A 16842-nucleotide genomic window follows, 5' to 3' on the forward strand; every position below is an offset into this window, starting at 1 on the left:
AATAAATATTATATTCCATTAATGTAATGTGTAAAAGTGAATAAGATCAAACTTTGCCACAGTTTAGTTTGAAAAACAAACTTAGAACAGTGTCAAATATCAGGTATCTGTTAACTCCTGCCATTAAAATGTGTAAGTAGAAGAAAAAACTATAAAGGATAATATGGACAAAGCATGAGCTCTTCCTTAAAATGACATCAACTGATAGACGACAGCTAATCTGATTCTGCGTAGGCAAAGCCACGCTTACTGTCCTGCTTAACTCTGTAGAAAAGGTAGGGAAGAGCATATGTGTTGCGTTAAAAACAGGGCACTGCCACTGCTACCCCACAGGGAAAAACGGAAAGGTGAAGAGAGCCCTACGTAGACAGAGCCAAAGGCAGCAGAACCGGAACTTGGTTTATTTTGGGAGGTTTTCTGTTCATGGGATGTTTTTAATAATGACAAATTGATCTTGTACTGTATGAGATCTGTGATGCGCTCTCCTCCTCAGTGTTAGGGGGTTGCAGCTCGCAGGATGGGGGGAAGCACTGGAGCCCGTAAAATGCTCCAATATTCCTACTGCATTATTGAATTCGCAGCAATTGACGGGCAGAGAACATCCACTGCAGGGGAATCCCTGCCAAATCTGACCTCGTGCTCCATCAACCCCACCTTCCATGACTCAGGGGGGCCCGCAGTCCCAGAAACCTGCTAACCCCCTAGGCTGGCATCGGGTCTCTGCTTGCGTCTCCACTGCTGGAACACGTGCCCCCCGCCTTTGTCAGATCTGCAGTGTACACTCATGATTCACAATCCGGGTTCCGCCAGCTCTTTGGTGACACTCTCCCCAAGTGCCCCAGGACAACTCACCAGGCCCCTGGAACACCACTTCTCTTACCCCCAACCCCCACCATGTCCACCTGGCCCACCTCATTTCCCGCTGCTAACAATGCCTGGCACACAGAAGGTGCTCTATAAGTGTTCTTCCTATAAATTAGTGATTCGGAAGAGACCGCCTGCGTATGGTTTTAATTTTATACTATCGGAAAAGGTTTTGAAAATAATAATTCAGGTATTTCCAACACACTTCCTTGCCATAAATGTTTTCAGCACTTAAGGCAGCTTGAGTCTGGATTATGGCATTTACGATTGGAAAGTTAATTATTTATATCTTCGTAACTCATGTTATTCAGAAATAGAGCAAAAACAGTGAATTCTATCCTCTGAATGCATCCTCTTCCCCATCTTTGTTGAGTTTCTACACACTCTCTTCGTGGGTACGATACATGTTGAGTGAAATTCTGCTAGATTCTCACTGCAAAACCAGTGATGTGTGGGTGTGTTTGTGTGCCAGCAGTTAGGGTTAGGGGTCATGTAGGAGGTAGACAGAGGCCCATTCAGCCTCTGTCCTGGGTCCTGGGAAGGAGGGTGGCTTCTCTCAGGTTGGCCATCCCAGCAACCACACTCATCTCCAGACTTCTCCAAGTCATAGATACACTCACACCTATGCACACTGAAGAGAGGGGGCTCCTGCCCTCTGTGCCTTGCTTTCCCCCCTGTAGAAGAACACAGTCTGCTGACTCACAGGCAGGCTTTACTCTGTGCTGAAGCACTGACCATGGAATCTGTGCCTATCTCTGCCCTCCAATATTTTTAACACATTGTAAGGTCAATAGCACTCAAACTTGCTCTCAATTAAATACTGTTAACAGCTTGCTTAGTAACTAAGCCGTTCGGAGCCCAACTCGGGATGTTTGTGACAGCAGCTTAACACAAGCCATAACCTCCACGGTTTGCTTAATGCTTCCTCTTCTAGATCTGGCCCTGTCCCAGATAATGGGTGAATTTTCACTCCTGCATGACTTTGTGACTCACACGTGACATTTCTGTAAAGCATTACACTTTGTCATTTGTGATGAAGTTTTTTAACTGGAAAGAAAAGACATTTAAAAATTGGGGAAATTTACTATGAAAGAAACAAGGTGCTGTTTGCAAACACGAACTGTTCTATTATCACTTGGAAACAATTTTCAGAAAAGAAGAATAGAAAGCCTTTTATGTACTTTTGAGTCTAGTCATGTTTTACTGCGAACCACCAGCATGTTCACCTCGTACTTCCAAGGAAAGCATGCTCACCTGTTTCCTCATCTTTCTCCCTGTCCACTAAAATGTCCCAAATACATCCAAGAGGAGGACACACGTGGAAATCTCTGGGCACTACTGAATAGCACCTGTTTCTGGAGAGTCAATAGCTTCATTTTTCTTTTCCTCTTTTCATTTAAAAATATTTTTCTAGTCATCTAATGAAAGAGGAAGACTTCTCGCTGCTAGAGAGCAAACATATTTCAGAGAACTTCATTAGTCCTAGTAATAGGAGTAGTGCTTAAATGACTAAGAGACTACATAGCTTTTAGAGAAAGAAAATCTAATTAAGATGGTGCTCATACAATTGGAGACACTAATAATTAAACAAACTGTGATAGGTCCTATTAGAGGCCTATGCAAATATGAGGCGGTATTGTTTTTTGAGGCAGTATGATTTGCTTGAGTCAGTTGCACATGATGCAACATTTTGGCGAGCTTTGCATGTTGTAAATATTCAGGACACTTTGCCTATGTAACGTGAACTGCAGTAAAGGCATGTTACTGAACCCATTTTTATATGTTTGGAAGCTCCCTGCGGTGTTTCAGAAGTTAGAAAGCGAGCTGTTAATTCTTGCAGCTTGTGTTCTTGGTGACAAATTGTTTTTCATCACAGTGAATAAGTCACAGTCACATCTGTCAGCCAGCCTGAGGCACAAGGAGAGCACTGTGAGGCTCTACGGGGACAGCTCTGCAGTGAGTCCTTTACCTCTGAAACCTGCCCGCAGTGGTGTAAAACTTGCCCCACTCATACCGTGTCTGAAAAACTACACATGCAACCAAAGTTTGATAAAAATATATTTAAAATAAGCAAGAAAAAATAGTTTTGGCCTTAAGGATAACTGTCACCATTGTGTTTTTTCTTTTTTTACCAAGTAGAGTTAACTTATATGTATAATGATTTCAAGTAGGAACTTATAAAAGATGTGACAAATCAGAACAACAAAGAACAAGAGGAATCGTTTTTCAGAAAAATGTATTTGCAATTCAAATGTTCATATAAAAAGCATAAATTTTAAAAAGTTCATAGATGTATGTTTTGTAGAAGTGCTATGGTTTCACCATTCATTGCAATTACATTCCAAAATGTGCCGGGTGGTCAGTCCACACTGTGTCGCTGTATACGCTTGTCACACCGAGGTCACTCTCATCACCATCTCCCCCGAGCTGTTATCTTCTGACAGATCTTCGTGGGGCCTTATCCGATTGAACAGGTGGAGTAGCACATAGCCACACTGAAACCTCGGGGAGGTCAGCTGAGTCGGGTGGACCAAGTTTCTGTTCCGCAGAGCCGTCAAGGGCAACCATAAAGTCCTGCTTGTGGAAGACTCTCCCCGGCTACTTTCTTCGATGTCGGTGGCTTTGTCGTAGTTTAACACATCCCAGTGCAAATTGACGGCTCGCCAGCGCTTAAACACCCTGTAAACTGCAGCTCCTTCGTGGACAATGAGACCTGAAGTTCATGGGGGAAACAAAAAGATCAGTGACAATCAAAAGATAGGAAGGGTATCCCGCAGAAAAGTAAAGGATTCAAGAAATAATTCCCCTGCATTTCCCACTGCCAAAGGGCAGAGTGCACCGATGACTCAAATATTAAGGCTGCTGGCAGCTGCCACTGATATTGTAATATTCAGAGAAGAATTCACTCCACAGGCAGTGAAGTTGTCATGGATGTAATTTACTTGCTCCGTTGTCGCTCCGAACATGCTTTGGGCATTTATGTTGCTTTCGGAGAAGCATTTGGTTCACTTATTAATTCCCCCTTGTACCAACTGTGTGGCAGGCGATGTACTAAGGGCTGGGCCCAGTTGACAGTTTAATTGAGAGATATTAAGAACAATACCATTTCCCCAGTTCTTAGAACAATGCTGGGCACGCAGTTGGCAGGGTACTATTGTTCTTTATTTTATACTTTCCTCATCTATGCAGCAAACAATTATGTGAGCAACTATTAAAGAGCTTTCTGTACATTATTTCACTTAGTTCTCACAGTCACTTTGTGAAGTAAAATTCTAGCGTTTCTCTCACTTTACCAACAAAGGAAACTAAGGCACAGGGATGTTAAGGAAACTGCTCACAAACGGCTGGGACAAACAACTCAAAGCAAGGGTGCTGGGCGTCACCCCAAGGCAGGCCGGTCCCAGACACCTTGCTTGTGGCTGCTAGGAGAAAGACTCAGGAATGTAAAGTAACCTGAGAAACTCAGGGCCAGGGCTCTGCAGGCCTTGCTGCTGGCTGTGGCATCCTCCTGCCCACTGGTATCCAGCATCTCAGCTGCGTTCACACATCTACATTTCAGCATGCAGTCCTAAAGGTTTTGAACGTGTGACCCCTCACAGAAAGGGGAGCCCCGCAAGAGAGATCCGTCAGATGGAGAATCAACGAAAAACACTGTTCTCTTCGGGGAGATTCAAATTCCACTAAAGGCCGTGGAGAGGCTAATGAAGAGGGATTATGGAGGTGCAGTGTGGCGTGAAAGTGGAGCTGGCACGACCATTTTTCTAATGACAAATTTGAAAACTAGCGATCCCACTTGCCACACTCAGCTCCCTGGGGATACGCCCTGGAGCGCTCTCATAAATGTGGACAAGGAAGCATGTTCAAAGATGTGTACTGCGTGGCTCGTTGTATTTGAGGAAAATATCATAAGCCATCTCAATGTCCATTCCCAGGAGAATGGGTAAGAGAACACAGACCCAATGGGTGAGAGCGATGAGAAGGAGCCAAGCCATTCACAGCAAAATGCATAAATCTCAAAACCATAATGAAAATTGCAAAACCACAATGAAAAAAGTTTCCTCCAAAAAATGATTATGCATTTTCTGTATCCCCTCCATCTTTCCTGTCTCTCTGTCTCTGTCTCTGTCTCTCTGTCTGTCTGTCTCTCTCTCTTTCTCTCTCTCTCTCTCTCTCTCTATATATATATATATATATATGATATATTATTCATCTATCATATATGTATGATATTGAGGAAAGAAGGAAATAAATGAGATCAGAGAGGGGCTTCAAAGAAGGTTTTTAACTATCTCAAATGTGGTATTTTTTAAATGGAGCACTGGAATATAGACATTCATCACATTCTATATATTTCTGGGATTTACTGGGAAGGTTGATCCAAAATGGACTGAGAAAGTTTGAGAAACAAATGGGACTGCTGTACTACACATGAAGGATAGAGTAGCAGCACTCAGAGGACAGAGGGATAAAGGAATAAATCAGAAGGAAAACTGGCAGAAATAGAAGAAAGGGAGAGAAATCAAAGCTCCATGTTTTTAAGGCTGAAGAATGTGTGGTTGAAGGAATGGTGGTGATCTTCCGTGGGTACAGCAAGTTAGGGTTCTGAGCATGATTTTATTGGGGATACTATTTTATCTCTCTTCATCTAACCAATACCCACTAGCTGGTGAAGAGTTCAGTCCTTTAAAAAATCATAACTTTGCCTACTTCACATCAGAATTTAAGTTTTGCATTGCTCCATTATCAGGAGATAAACATCTTGAGATGTATAACTTAGGAGATTTCAAAGATTAAACAGAGACCCACTAAAAAATTGATAGGAGTTGAATAAAACAGTCCACATGATATATTTTGTATACTACTACAATAATGAGGAGAAATATAAGCTTATGTTAATCATAAAAACTTCAAAAAATTGCTTGATCATCTTCCTCTTCCAAAAAAAAAAAAAAAAGTTGACCCAACTCACTAGATGTTTTTAGGACAGGAAATAGAATTACAAGTAAAAACTACTAGATTTGAATTGGTGATTCTATTATCAGATTCCTGAATTCTTCATGACAACTACCTTAACCTTTTTTGGCTCACTTTTCCCTCCTTAGAACTGTAATTGAAACACTCGATCTTTACATTCAGCAGGACCGTGTGAAGATAAATTGGAACTCATCAACTATAACACACTCAGATTTCCCGAGATGGTAAGCATATAAATTCAAGACATTATTATTAATTAAAAATCAATGTGGTGAATCTATGTGGTGAAGAAGATTCACTCACACTAATCACAGAACAATTACAGTCTGACACGAGTTCGTCCTGCCTGGGTAGGGGCATGGCTTTGCCAAGAGACCACTCATTTCACAGGATTCTATTAGTTTTTATTGATTTCTTCTGAAAGGCAAGAAACCAGATCACTTTCTAGCATTTAAGGTCACTTTCTGAGAATATATTCCTGATACCTCTTTTCTGAAATACATACATTTACACACTGTACAGAAATAAATCCCGTAAGTCTTTATAGTACATTTTTGAATTTAGAGAGAGAAAACTACTACTACTTTACATTCTCATACAGACACAATCCTTTTGAACTTCCAACTCCATGGTCTGATTGTTAATTTCATTAAACTATAAGCAATGTTTAGACTTTGTTTTACTAACCATGGGTATTCAGAATTATTCCTTGCCCTCTGCAAGCTTAAATTTCCCTGAAACACAATGAAATCCATCCCAATTCTCAGGGATATTCTCTGTATGTGTATTTTTTTCTTCCGCCTTTAAATAGTGTAGTATTGTTGCAATGCTTTTATATCAGTGGTTACAAGAAGATATGACTACTGTGATTGGTAATTCCACAAGTATAAGAACTTAGTCAGGTCTAGTACAATGCACTAAAAAGTCAACCTCTAAGCACTGTGGAGTTTGCTTTTTTACTGATGATCAAATGAATATGTCACCTTTACACTTCTGGTCACATGAGAACAAATTTGGATTAACTTTTTCACCTGACTCACTTTGCATGGAAAAGCAATGTCAATTTCTATAAAATGTAAATATTAAATATTTTAGGATACAATCTACAATAAATGGCATGGATGTCAAGTTGTGATTTAGGGAATTTGGGGTTTTGAGAGTTGAGAAACTCTGTGTGTGTGTGTGTGTGTGTGTGTGTGTGTGTGTGTGTGTGGTTAGCTGGTGTTGCTATTTTCTTGCCAATAACTTTTAACTGTAACTGTAACTGTTCTTGTTGGTGTATAAAGAAAAAACATTTTTGTTAGGTAATAATACCAGTGAAAAACAAAGGCTTGGTTCTGGATTCATTGAAATAAAATATTTTGGTAAAATACATTGTCAGATTTTGAAGTGGATGTTAGTTGAAATTCTTTGTGGTAATAGAAGCTGAGCTATTTACCCCATTATTAGGGGTAGATTATCAAAGTACATTTGGCTTTTGCTTACATGCTTGGGCATCACACACACACACACACACACACACACACACACATACACACACACACATTTTGTCTATGTCTGCTTCAATCTCAGAAATATTATAACTCTGAAAGACTTGTAAAATTATGGCCAAAGAGAAATTGTATCTGGTATCAACTACCAACTCACTAGCCAAGCAATGCCAAATTTTGTCTTGCCAATCCTGATTGTTTTGGTTGTTTCACATACTTTATAAACTAAATGTTTTATCAAGGGCCTTTTCTGTGGTAAGCACTGTCCTAAGAGCTTTATGGGCATAATTTTTATTTAAACTTGACAACAGCTATTAAAATGGGCAGTACTGTAGAAGAATTTGATATCAGAGGAGATGGAAACCTAGAGACACTTTGTTTGATGTTCCACAGATGTAAAAATCAGACCTGAAATTGGAAACCAAATTTGTCTGAAAGTAAACTTTGAGTGCCACTCATGGCACATTTCTAGTATATGACAGTCTCCCTTCTCTCTTCTTTTTTTTTTTTTTTTTTTTTTTTTTTTTTTTGGTTTTCCTTTTTATCGGTACCGGGGATCGAACTCATGACTGCCTGCTTGTAAGGCAAGTGCTTATGCCACTGAGCTAAATCCCCAGCTCCTGACAGTCTCTTTTAATTTTGGGATGACTTACTAAAAGAGATTACTATAGACTAAGGAGTGGTATCCCCACCCTTAAATTCATAGGTTGCAATCTTAATCTCCAGGAAGATAATATTTGGAGGTGGGGCCTTTCAGAGTTAAGAAGGGTTAAATAAGTTCCCAAAGTTGAAGCCTTCATGATGAGATAAATGCTTTTATAGAAAGAAAACAAATGCAATCCTTCTCACTCTGTGTGTGTGTGTGTGTGTGTGTGTGTGTGTGCGTGCGTGTGCGCGTGCATGTGCGCGCATTAAGACAAGGCAACGTGAGGGAACAATAAGAAAACAATTATCTAAAAACCAGGAGTAAGGTCTTTCCCAGACACCAAATATGTGAGCTCCTTGGAGCTTCCAGGCCCCAGTACCATGAGAAATAAATATTTGGTATTTAAATCACCCAGGTTGTAGCATTTTGTTGTAGCAACCCAAACTGACTACAGCAGACCTCACACATGAAAAGCACCAATCTCACTTAAAACATGTGGACACCAGTTTTGGAGGCTATGATTTTAGCAAAGTTACAAGGATGATAAAAAATATGCTATAATTATTTAGAATATTCATTATAGTAAAATATTCATTCCTATAGCGGATTAAAAACTAGTGGTCAACTTAACACCAGCTGAACTGAATCAGCATGATGCTCAGTGTAGACAGCCCACCTGAGGAAAGTTACTGGGATAAAAAGGAGACCTGGAGAAAAAGAGGAGCATTATGGGTTCTTCAAAATACTGTTGTTGTTTGGAGCTGTTGGTGCTCCTGGAGGAGCTTGTCCTGCTGGTTTCCCTCATACGAACTTAGCTGCTACCACTAGAGGAGGCCGGGACCTTCTCGCTGAGAATGGCTGTGGTTCACTTTGGGGGAACTCTGGTCCTTACTTTGAGCATCACTTCCTGGCTCTGGAGCAGAAGAGTGTGCTTTCAACATCCAGGAGAAGCTTGTCATGTGGTTTCCTGATATGTACTCTGCTGTTCTCATTGTCGGAGGAACTTGGGACCTCTGCATCACTGAGAATGGCTGTGGCACTTTTCAGGGGATTCCTGGTTCTTATTTTGAGCATCACTTCTTAGCTCCAATGTAGAACCTTCAACTTATTGGCACAGATCTTTCACCCTGCTGGCACAGACTTTCTGGCTTCCATTGCTGACCTTTGGGCCTTCCCAGTACAGATTCATGAAACAGACCTGCATGAGTCCTTGCCATGGTCTCTAGGCCTCCAGCTGGACTGGTGGGAGGCACTGTGATGGGGCTCTAGGTTTTCAGCTGAACTCATACAGGATATTGCCATGGGATCCAGGCCCTTGGTTAGATTCTCTACATCTTTAGTGTGTGGACAGATTTCCAGCACTTCTTGTACTCAAATCTCTAGGTGACTATTATAAAATAATTCTGTAAATTATGTGTCCTGCATATGACTTTTTATTGCACACCCTGAATACAGTTCCCTTTAATGCACCTCAAAATAGTTCTCCTCACTTTGAACACATCTATCCCATCCTCTTAGCCATTTTCTAAAGCATTTCTGGAAGTCCTCTTTCCTGAATGTCTTTATGAGAGAAGTGCGATAATAATAATAATGATAATGTGAACACTGCTGATGAACTTCATCCAATGGAAAGGCAGGCTGTGAAAATATTTCAGTGTCTCCTCATCCACCTAGTTCACTGAATCTGGAACCAGGCAATTTCCAGTTCTTGCCTGAAGTCAAAATGATCATCAAAGGTAAATGGTTTGAATGGACTGAAGACACTGAGGCAGCCGTGACACCACCAGCACTGATGAAAGAGGATTTCCAGAAATGCTTCAGAAAGTGTCAAGGATGATGAGAAAGGTGTGCTCAAAGAAAGATTTTAACTGCCATATGTCTGTACTGTAAGATATTTTTTAAAAGAAATTTAAACAATCACTGTATTTTTAATCACGTGTCCTTATTTTATTATTAAATCATTACTTATTTAATATGAATTCTTAGGATGCTCAAATACTATCACTACACACAGTGCCTACCAAGACCACAGTGCAGAAACTTAGATGCTTTAGGGAATTTAGATAGTGTATAATCTTTAGACATTGTATGGAAAACCTGGGCAAGATCTTAATGACTTTCAAGAATTAATACTTGGTCTACTGCTGCTAAAGATCAAACAGGTAAGCAGGTAAGTTTCAAGAATGTGTATTTCTTTTGCTGAAGCATCCAAAGTTTGGGGACATACCACGGTGGAAGAAGAGATAATGTATGGTCAGGGATATGGTGGCCTTGCTTTGAACTTTCAGGTACTGGGATTCTCCTGCTCACTTCTATATTCCCAAACTGTGGTGCTATACAGGGACACATTTAAGATGTTTCTGGGAAACTTTCTATTAGATTGCACTCAGTGGCAGCATTCAATAGCTGCCTTGTCAGACAATTGAAGTTCTCAGGACTTGAAGTTCTGCCTTCAAATAAAGCTCCAGGGGAGGGCAGGAGGCAGTGGCCATGTCCTCGGAGTCCTAAAGATCTAATGGTGTCAGTAACACAGAACAATGCAACCAAGATAGCAATTAATTGTATACCAGAGCTTTGTCTGGTTGTCCGGTATGTTACAGTGGCCCTCAGCTTTCCCAGGTTGCGAGGGACCCATGAAGGAGGCCAGGATGAAGCCCTGTTTGTCATTCAACTTTAATGACACTCACTAGAAAACTCGGAACCCGCAGCAGACATTTGGCAGGAAAAGTTCTTGATTGTGAAACTGCTCGAGATTTCTAGTTTAAATTTCATCTTTCTCCTAAGAATCTTTTCTCTTCCCCTTCTTTGTGTGTGTGTGTGAGTGTGTGTGCATGTGCATGTGTGTCCATACTCAATAGAGACAACCTTATCGTCTTGTAACTAGAAACAGACTGGTATCTTTGGGTTCCTTCTAATTCTGTGTGCTGGAGCAACTCAGAGCCAATATCATCTATTAGCTTCAATTTTAACTCCTAAATTGCTGCTGAGATTTGATGAACACTGGGGCAGGCTTCCCTCAAAGAATTAACACAATTAGACTGTGGTATATGTAATTTTATTGTGTTGATTTTGTTAAAATATGGTAAAATGCAGTAATGTTTCAGGCACTATTTCCCAACTGACCCCAAATTTAAATACTCAGCAGTTACTGAAGCTAGGTTTGAGTTAATGATTCAAAGTCATGTAGTTAATGACTAAAAGTCACACTCTTGTCGTTGAATCTTGTCAACATGAATCTTGAAGAACTAATCAGAACTCATGGTTGCTTCCACATGTACTTAATGCTTTTTGTTGGACTGAACTATACATAAAGATTAAAAACACATAAAAATGCAAAAAAGATCAAATTTAGTGAACTCTCCCAGACTATAATATAGTCACTAAATTCATCTCCAAAAAGACTATCATAATTGATACTTTCAAAAATCATCCTCTAAGGATCAGAAAGGCCGAATTATATAGAGAGAGTATTGTGAACATATATCTCTGGTGTTGTTCATATAGAAACAATATAAAGAAATAGTCTACATGAAATAGCACCCATCTATAAAAGATGTGTCAAATACAAATTCTCTCAGAATTGTCCTAGAACCAAGTGAGATTCAGATTTCCAAATTGAAATTGGCAGGCTACTCATGAGATTCATAGTTCCAGGGCTTAAACACGGACTCATCTTTAACACTGGCAATTAACATTTTGGGAGTGAAAAACCTTTTAAGGAAAACAAATAATTCTGAAACTTCCCATAACATGCACAGAAACCTCAGTGGTAGTAGTAGCTGCCTAATTTCCAAATATCAATGATCCAAACCCCACTCCCAAAGTAGACAGCAGCACCAATGAAGAAATGATGCTTACAATTGTGAGGATCCCTATGTGCTAACAGTTTCTTGAGAGCGCTCAGGAGAATTGGCTATCACTGTATAATCCTGCCTTTCTGCACTGGAATATCTGCAAACATCAACCTGGGCAGAAGATGCATCTGTGCTGCGTCTCCAACGCTAATGACACCATTGTTGGAAAAAGAACAGGACTGTAAAGGCCTACTGTCCATAAAGATTGTGATCTCAGACTAAATCACAGTGAACCGAACCAAACATACACTCTTCGGGAGAGTTTTGACATAGGTTAAATTTGCTCTTGTCCTGTTGTGTCATTTTTATTTCACTCGGTTTTATCTAGTTAATAACCATCCCCCAAGCCAATTAAATTAGTAACATAGAAGTCCTAAGATTCCTCTTTCTTGAACCAAATTTTGCTCACTTTGTCTTCTCCCTGAACTCAAACCATAAATAGAGAAGTTCCTGAAATGCCTACTCTATTGATCATGCTTCGAGATCCAGTTCTCTCGTATCTTCTCTTATGCACTCAAACAAAATCAATCACTGCCTCCTTCTATCACCTGTTATTCTCCACATACACCTGCTGTTCTGCAGGTGTGTGTACCGTAACAACCGCTTTATATGAGTTTGGCCCGTAATCAGCCGTGGGCTCCCTGGCAGTGGGAACTCTATCTTATTTGCCTTGGGGTACCTCTTCCTGCTTCAGTGCCTGGCACATGGTAAGAACTCAGCCACTCTTTGCTTAATGGAAAGGACACAAAACGAGAAGAGGAAGCATCACTGGAACCCAAGGCACAGCTAGAGCTGACTTAATCTAGTTGTTACAGTGCAATTTAAAAAGAGAAAAATTCAAGTGGTGTCCATAGATGCATCAAAGAAATATTTTGAGACACTCAGGATAAATTAAAGCATCCAGTACCAAATGAGATTTAGAAAGGCTTTACAACTCAGTACCCATCACAAGACAGTGAGTTTTGCCCAACAGGAAAAAAAAAATAGATGGAGGGAATGGCCAAGGCCGAGGAACAAGGAAAATCTTGGCAAGAAGTTGTGATTAGCCCCTATAAATGATGCCCCCCCCACAGTGTCTCACTGGCCCGGTCACCAAATATTTACCTGCATCACAAAATTATGAACTCAGATATTTACAGATGCTTGTGCCTAGGCTGAAAAACATGAGATGGTTATAGTCTCCTCTTTGCTACTTCAAGGCAAAAGAGAGAAAGAGCGTGAAAAGAAAACTGTCCATTCTTCTGACTTCTTGTTTTCTAAGAAGACAATCTATTAATCAATTATTTTATTAACTTCTCGATGCTTCAGTAGACAGATGGGAGACTCTCCTGATCTTTCAGTTCTAAGCCTGGAGCACATAACACAACTGGCACACTCCCAGGATCTTCTTCAGAAGCTGCAAGCTCTGTGACAGGTTATTAAATATATGGTACAGAGCATTTTAAAAAGGAGGGGATTAAGCTCAGCAGCATAAACCCTAACCCTGACCCTGCCTACCTGGCAAGTGCAAAGTCCTGAGTTCAATTCCTGGTACAACAACATCAAAAAGGAGGAGATTAAAACTCACCAGAGAAAGAAATCACTATATCACAAAAAAAATCCAATAGTGTTTGAACAAAAAGGATCTATGGATATATTTTTTCAATGAAAATGCCTAATAATTTTATAGATAATAAAAATATAGTAGTGTTATCCTCAAATTGGAGGCATAACTAGCATCAGTTTAATTGAAACTGAATGAAATGTCAATTCTGTTTCTACTCAGGGACAGATGAAATCCCTTTTAGCAAGGGAAACATCGTTTATCTCAAAGGTTAGGAGACCAAGGAGACATGGCAATTGAATTTCAAAATTAAAAAATCTTGGGTGTTATCTCTTCCAAACCTTGCATTTTAGGGGGTGAGACCCAAAGGTGTGATGTGGTGTGGTTTGCTCAAGGATCCACAGAGCCTGTCTCCAGGATGAAAACCAAACTCTTGATGCATAGCCTGATGTGTTTGCTCTGCAGGACGGCAGAGCTCAGGAGCCATCCTTGGCCAAGCCAGACATTGTTAGCATCTCTTCCACCCATAGAATGGTCCAGGGCCGTGGGACACTGATCAAGGACTAGAGAGAATCAAAATCTCTTGGGCCAAGATGGGAAAATTCTTCCCTAGTCTTTATCCTGAAGAATGACTGTAGCTTTTAGATAGGAGACAGAGCATTTGAGTAACACCCCCACAAATAATAAAAATAAATAACTCTTCTTGCAAGCCCTGATTTGATGGAAATAATATTTGGTTTAAAACCACGTCAATGTCCAGCTTCTATGTTGATGAAAGCTTTTAGAACCGACAAATGTTTTAGTGGCTGTTCATTGGTTTCCCACACTCTAGTCCATGGACTGTACCCAGTTCTTGGAAAGAGAAAACGTGTAGACTTTGCCTCATGGACAGTAGAAATAAATACAGTTAATTTCCCATTTCTTTCCAATGAGCAAACTGTCCTCTAGAAATTCACAAAGCATAATTTCCATACTCTGCAGAGTAAAATATATCTGTTGTGTGTAAGTTGTAGTCAGTTTCGAAGGAAGAAAACGTTCACTTTGTTTTTTAAAATTTTGTATTAATATGCGTTTGTGTTATGTAGTAAGTGTATGTGTGACAGGGTACTGGCACCCATGCACCTTACATCTGAATCCTTTTTATGTCCCTCCCCATTCCCCTGCCTCTCTTCTCCAAGGCCCAGACCCCTCCCATCACACAGGGTCTAGCTCTGTTTCCTGATATCTTCCCCTCATTTTGCTCTTCGAATTATGCATACTTTAGGTTTCTCATATGAGAGAAACATTGTGATATTTAACCTATTTGTTTTAATTAGCTTTGTGGGCTCAAGGTACATCAATTTTTCGTAAAGGATGTAAACTGAAAAATTGAATAAAACACATACACACACATATATTTCATTCTTGTTGATTTTGAGGGTTTCTTTTTGTATTTAAGTTATAAAGGTAATGCATAAAAATTCAAAACAGAAGCTATCATCTGGGTATAATTAACATTTTTAACTTCTCTAATTTCATTCCTATTTTATTTAGTGATGCTGGCAAAATATTTTTAAATGGAACTATTAATGAGTATTTTAGCTTCAGTATAAAAATGCTGGGACCTTAATTTCCTTAATATTCTGTTCCTTGTCCTAGTGAAAAATCCAAGATTGGGATGTGATTCTTTATATAAATGAGTCTTTTAAAGAAATTATTTCACTCAGAACAATAGAAAGAAATACTTCCATGATTGTATATTGCATATTTTTTTTTCATTCTCTCCACTAACGATTCCGTACATCTTTGGCTCCACTAATTTAGAATAAATAAATACCTCACAAGACAACTAATTGGGCTTTCAGGAGAAAAAAATTTTTTTCCTCTTTTCTGCTCTAAAATCAGATTCTCCATTTTTTAAAAAATGAGACTCACTCCCTGAGGTCATATCAGTGTCTGAGGAAGTAAATCAAGGGGTCTCACTTGGTTGTGCAGACAGCACATGCTGTGAACAGTTGCCCAGGCTCAGCTGAGGGGACAGGTCTCTCTTGTGCAAGGCAAACTTCTGCTCTGGGTGCTGGGCTGCAGCTCTGTGCATTCCCCAGACATCCTCCTTCCCACCCCTGGACCTTTGATTGTTCTCCAGATTTCTTCTCACCATTTCTCCATGTCTAACTCTACCACTGAAACAAACAAACCACCTTCCTTAAGTCCATATTTCATGCTAGCTTCTGCTGTCATCAGACTGTGCCTTCCGGCAGCCAAGCTTTGTGAACTTAGATGGGAAACTCCTTTCTGCCCCCCGACACTCCACTCCACGTACTGAAGTAGTGCCTTAACCATCCAACCCCGTAGTGCCAAACCAGTGAATAAATTCCAACTTCACTTCACCGCCTGGGCTATGGCACCTGGTACTTTGCTCCTTCTTCCAGTACCTGGCTCTGCTCTGTCCTCCTCTGGCCACTCATTGCCTGGTCTTTCTATCAAGCTGCTGCTTGCTTCACCCAAGTCATGTCCCCTTCAGACGGTAGTCTTGACCACTGCATTAAATCTCCAGCTCCAACCTTTACACTCTGAAACTCAGCTGCTCACTGGCCCATGTACAACTGGATTCTCCCAGGACTCTGTAAGAAGAAACTGTCCACATTCGCCCCCACCTTGATCCTCTTCTAATATTCTTCATTGCCATGACTGAGGTCGATTACCTTCTGTGAATCACACCTGACAGGCCCTTTCCTCCCTCGAATACTTTCACCAGACTGACCTCTGTGTCTTTCAGTGAATCTCCTTCAGCTCTGGCTTGCTATCACCTTTAATGCAAACCTAATCTCTTGATGGCTGCTGTAAAATCTTTCCCACCTTCTCCAGCATGACGCTCCTCCCTCAAGCTTCCTGTTATATCAAAGTCTTTTCTTGCATATCAAGCTTATCAATCATGCCTACCTAACACAAGACTTCTACCTACACTAGGTCCTTTAGAGGCCTCTGGGCTTTCCGTTTGGGCTCTAACTTCCATCCTCAGGGTCTTCTATATGGCAGGTTTTACTTCCTCAAAGAAGCACCTCCGACAAGCATGTTTGCCCTTGCCATTGGGAATTTATGATTCCTTGAAAATGATACGTACAGTGATGCATGTATTCACAGATCCAGGCTCTCTGGGCCTGTTCCTAATTCCTGCTGTGCCTTAAAATTTATCTCAAGATTGCTTTCATTCACTTATATTTTGTTGACCCTGAGTGTGATTACCCTTTCCCCATCAGTTCTCACATATACCGAGCTCCTGCCATTTTTCTAGTTGCATTTTAATTGCTTCTTTGAATGTGTCCCTGCAGCAGGTGGGGCTTCGCAAACCGAAAAGGGTCAGAGGAAAGTATTTTCAGGCTGTATAGACCTTCTGGTGCCTGGTGTAACTGTTCATAGCACCTCAATGAATGGATATGGTGATGCTCAATATAACTTTATTTATGAGCACTGAAGTTTAAATTCAATACA

At 40.4% G+C, this 16842-nt stretch overlaps 1 protein-coding gene across 1 annotated transcript in view; it reads right to left on the reverse strand.

The window, feature by feature from the left end:
- Positions 1–3083: 3083 nt before the first annotated feature.
- Positions 3084–16842, reverse strand: part of Marchf11 (membrane associated ring-CH-type finger 11) — a 114045-nt gene continuing 100286 nt past the window's right edge. Inside the window, exon 4 of the mRNA XM_063257995.1 lies at positions 3084–3577. Coding sequence (XP_063114065.1) covers positions 3255–3577 — 323 coding nt within the window. The 3' untranslated portion in view covers positions 3084–3254. The remainder of the gene's footprint in view (positions 3578–16842) is intronic.

This window comes from Cavia porcellus, unplaced genomic scaffold, assembly GCF_034190915.1.
Source record: "Cavia porcellus strain 051 isolate PalLab524CR breed Dunkin Hartley unplaced genomic scaffold, mCavPor4.1 scaffold_11, whole genome shotgun sequence".
NCBI lineage: Eukaryota > Metazoa > Chordata > Mammalia > Rodentia > Caviidae > Cavia > Cavia porcellus.